The sequence below is a fragment of the Marmota monax genome, unplaced genomic scaffold (assembly GCF_021218885.2).
Source record: "Marmota monax isolate L192 unplaced genomic scaffold, Marmota_monax_Labrador192_F-V1.1 WCK01_AAM20220418_F8-fsc00001, whole genome shotgun sequence".
Classification (NCBI taxonomy): Eukaryota; Metazoa; Chordata; class Mammalia; order Rodentia; family Sciuridae; genus Marmota; species Marmota monax.
The window spans coordinates 34,461,293-34,462,967 of NW_026693777.1; the positions used below are offsets into that span (position 1 = coordinate 34,461,293).

Sequence of the window (1,675 nt, forward strand, 5' to 3'; positions counted from 1 at the left end):
TGAACACATTAAAATCCTTTCTTGTAATTTTTTGATATGGATGTGCAGGTTTTTCCATTTCTTAGCTATTGTGGATAGTGCTGTAATAAACATGAGAGTACAGATGTGTATTTGACATACTGGCTTCATTTTCTTTGGACATATACCCAGTAGTAGAATAGTTGTATCATACGGTCCCTCCGTTTTTAGTTTCTTGAAGAATCTCCATATTGTTTATCATACTGGCTGTACTAATTTATATTTCACCAACAATGGACAGGTATTCACATTTCTCTCCACATTCTTCCCAGAACTTAGCAAACTCTATGGTGTAAGTAATATTTTTTCTCTATACAGGTCGTCTGTGAGCAAGCCATATGATCAAGTCCATGGAAGTATTAAATCAGACTCAAGTATCAGAATTCATTTTGGTGGGACTGACAAGCTTCAAGGATATAGAGTTTCTTCTCTTTCCACTCTTCTCAATTATCTATTTGTTAACAGTTTTAGGTAACCTTCTCATTATAGTTACTGTTTTTTTCACCCCAAACCTGAACACTCCCATGTATTTCCTCCTTGGGAATCTATCTTTTGTAGATATGACCCTTGCTTCCTTTGCCACCCCTAAAATGATCGTGAACTTGGTAAAAAACAAGAAGACTATTTCTTTTCTTGGTTGCTTCACTCAGATATTTCTTCTTCATTTACTGGGTGGAAATGAAATGGTACTATTGGTTTCCATGGCCTTTGACAGATATGTGGCCATTTGTAAGCCCTTACACTACATGACCATCATGAACAAGAAGGTGTGTACCTTGCTTGCAACTATCCCATGGTTAATAGGTCTCCTTCATGCAGGACTTCAGGTACCATTTGTTGTGAACTTGCCCTTCTGTGGTCCCAATGTGGTGGATAGCATTTTCTGTGATCTCCCTCTGGTTAGCAAACTTGCATGTACAGACACATATTTTGTTCAGATAGTCATTGTTGCTAACAGTGGCATGCTCTCCATGAGTTGTTTCCTCATTTTGCTTGTCTCCTACAGTGTGATCCTCATAACCATCAGGAGGCATGCTTCTACTGGGCAATCCAAAGCCCATTCCACTCTGACAGCTCACATCACAGTGGTGATGATCTTCTTTGGTCCATGCATCTTCATCTATGTCTGGCCTTTCAACAACCACTCTGTGGATAAGTTTCTTGCTGTATTTTATACCATCATCACCCCTATCTTGAATCCACTTATCTACACTCTACGAAATAAAGAAATGAAGACATCCATGAGGAAACTCTGGAGAGCTTTTGTACATTCTAAAGAAGATACTTAGGTTAAATGCATAATTACAGAGAAATGGGGTATTGCTCAGATCTCTAAAATTTTCTTTTGAAATAGACTTATCCAAGTCATATAGAGAGACACAAAACAGCTGGATTGTAGAAGATAGATATCTGATAATGTTTTGAATATAAATTTAATTGATAATTTTTAGTGGTTTTAAAATAATGATAGGAGAGTTCTTATAATTGTCAACAATCCTTGTCCTTCAGAGCAGTTTCACAGATACATATTTTAATTTCATAGTATACATTTTAATGAAGTACTCATAAAACTTTGTATGAAATGAAAATAAAGTCAATGTTCAGAAATATACCATAATTTTCTGTATAGTTTGAGTGATTCAGTACTCAGTATGAT

General features: G+C 36.1%; 1 protein-coding gene across 1 annotated transcript; it reads left to right on the forward strand.

The window, feature by feature from the left end:
* Nucleotides 1-323: 323 nt before the first annotated feature.
* On the forward strand, nucleotides 324-1,307 carry LOC124104687 (olfactory receptor 4K17). Its single transcript, XM_046461754.1, has one exon. The coding sequence runs from the start codon at nucleotides 357-359 to the stop codon at nucleotides 1,305-1,307; it is 951 nt and encodes a 316-aa protein (XP_046317710.1). The 5' UTR covers nucleotides 324-356.
* Nucleotides 1,308-1,675: the final 368 nt, after the last annotated feature.

Bases quoted from the DNA above. Each gene is read 5' to 3' on its own strand.
- LOC124104687 (XM_046461754.1), top strand. From the start codon at position 357: ATGATCAAGTCCATGGAAGTATTAAATCAGACTCAAGTATCAGAATTC.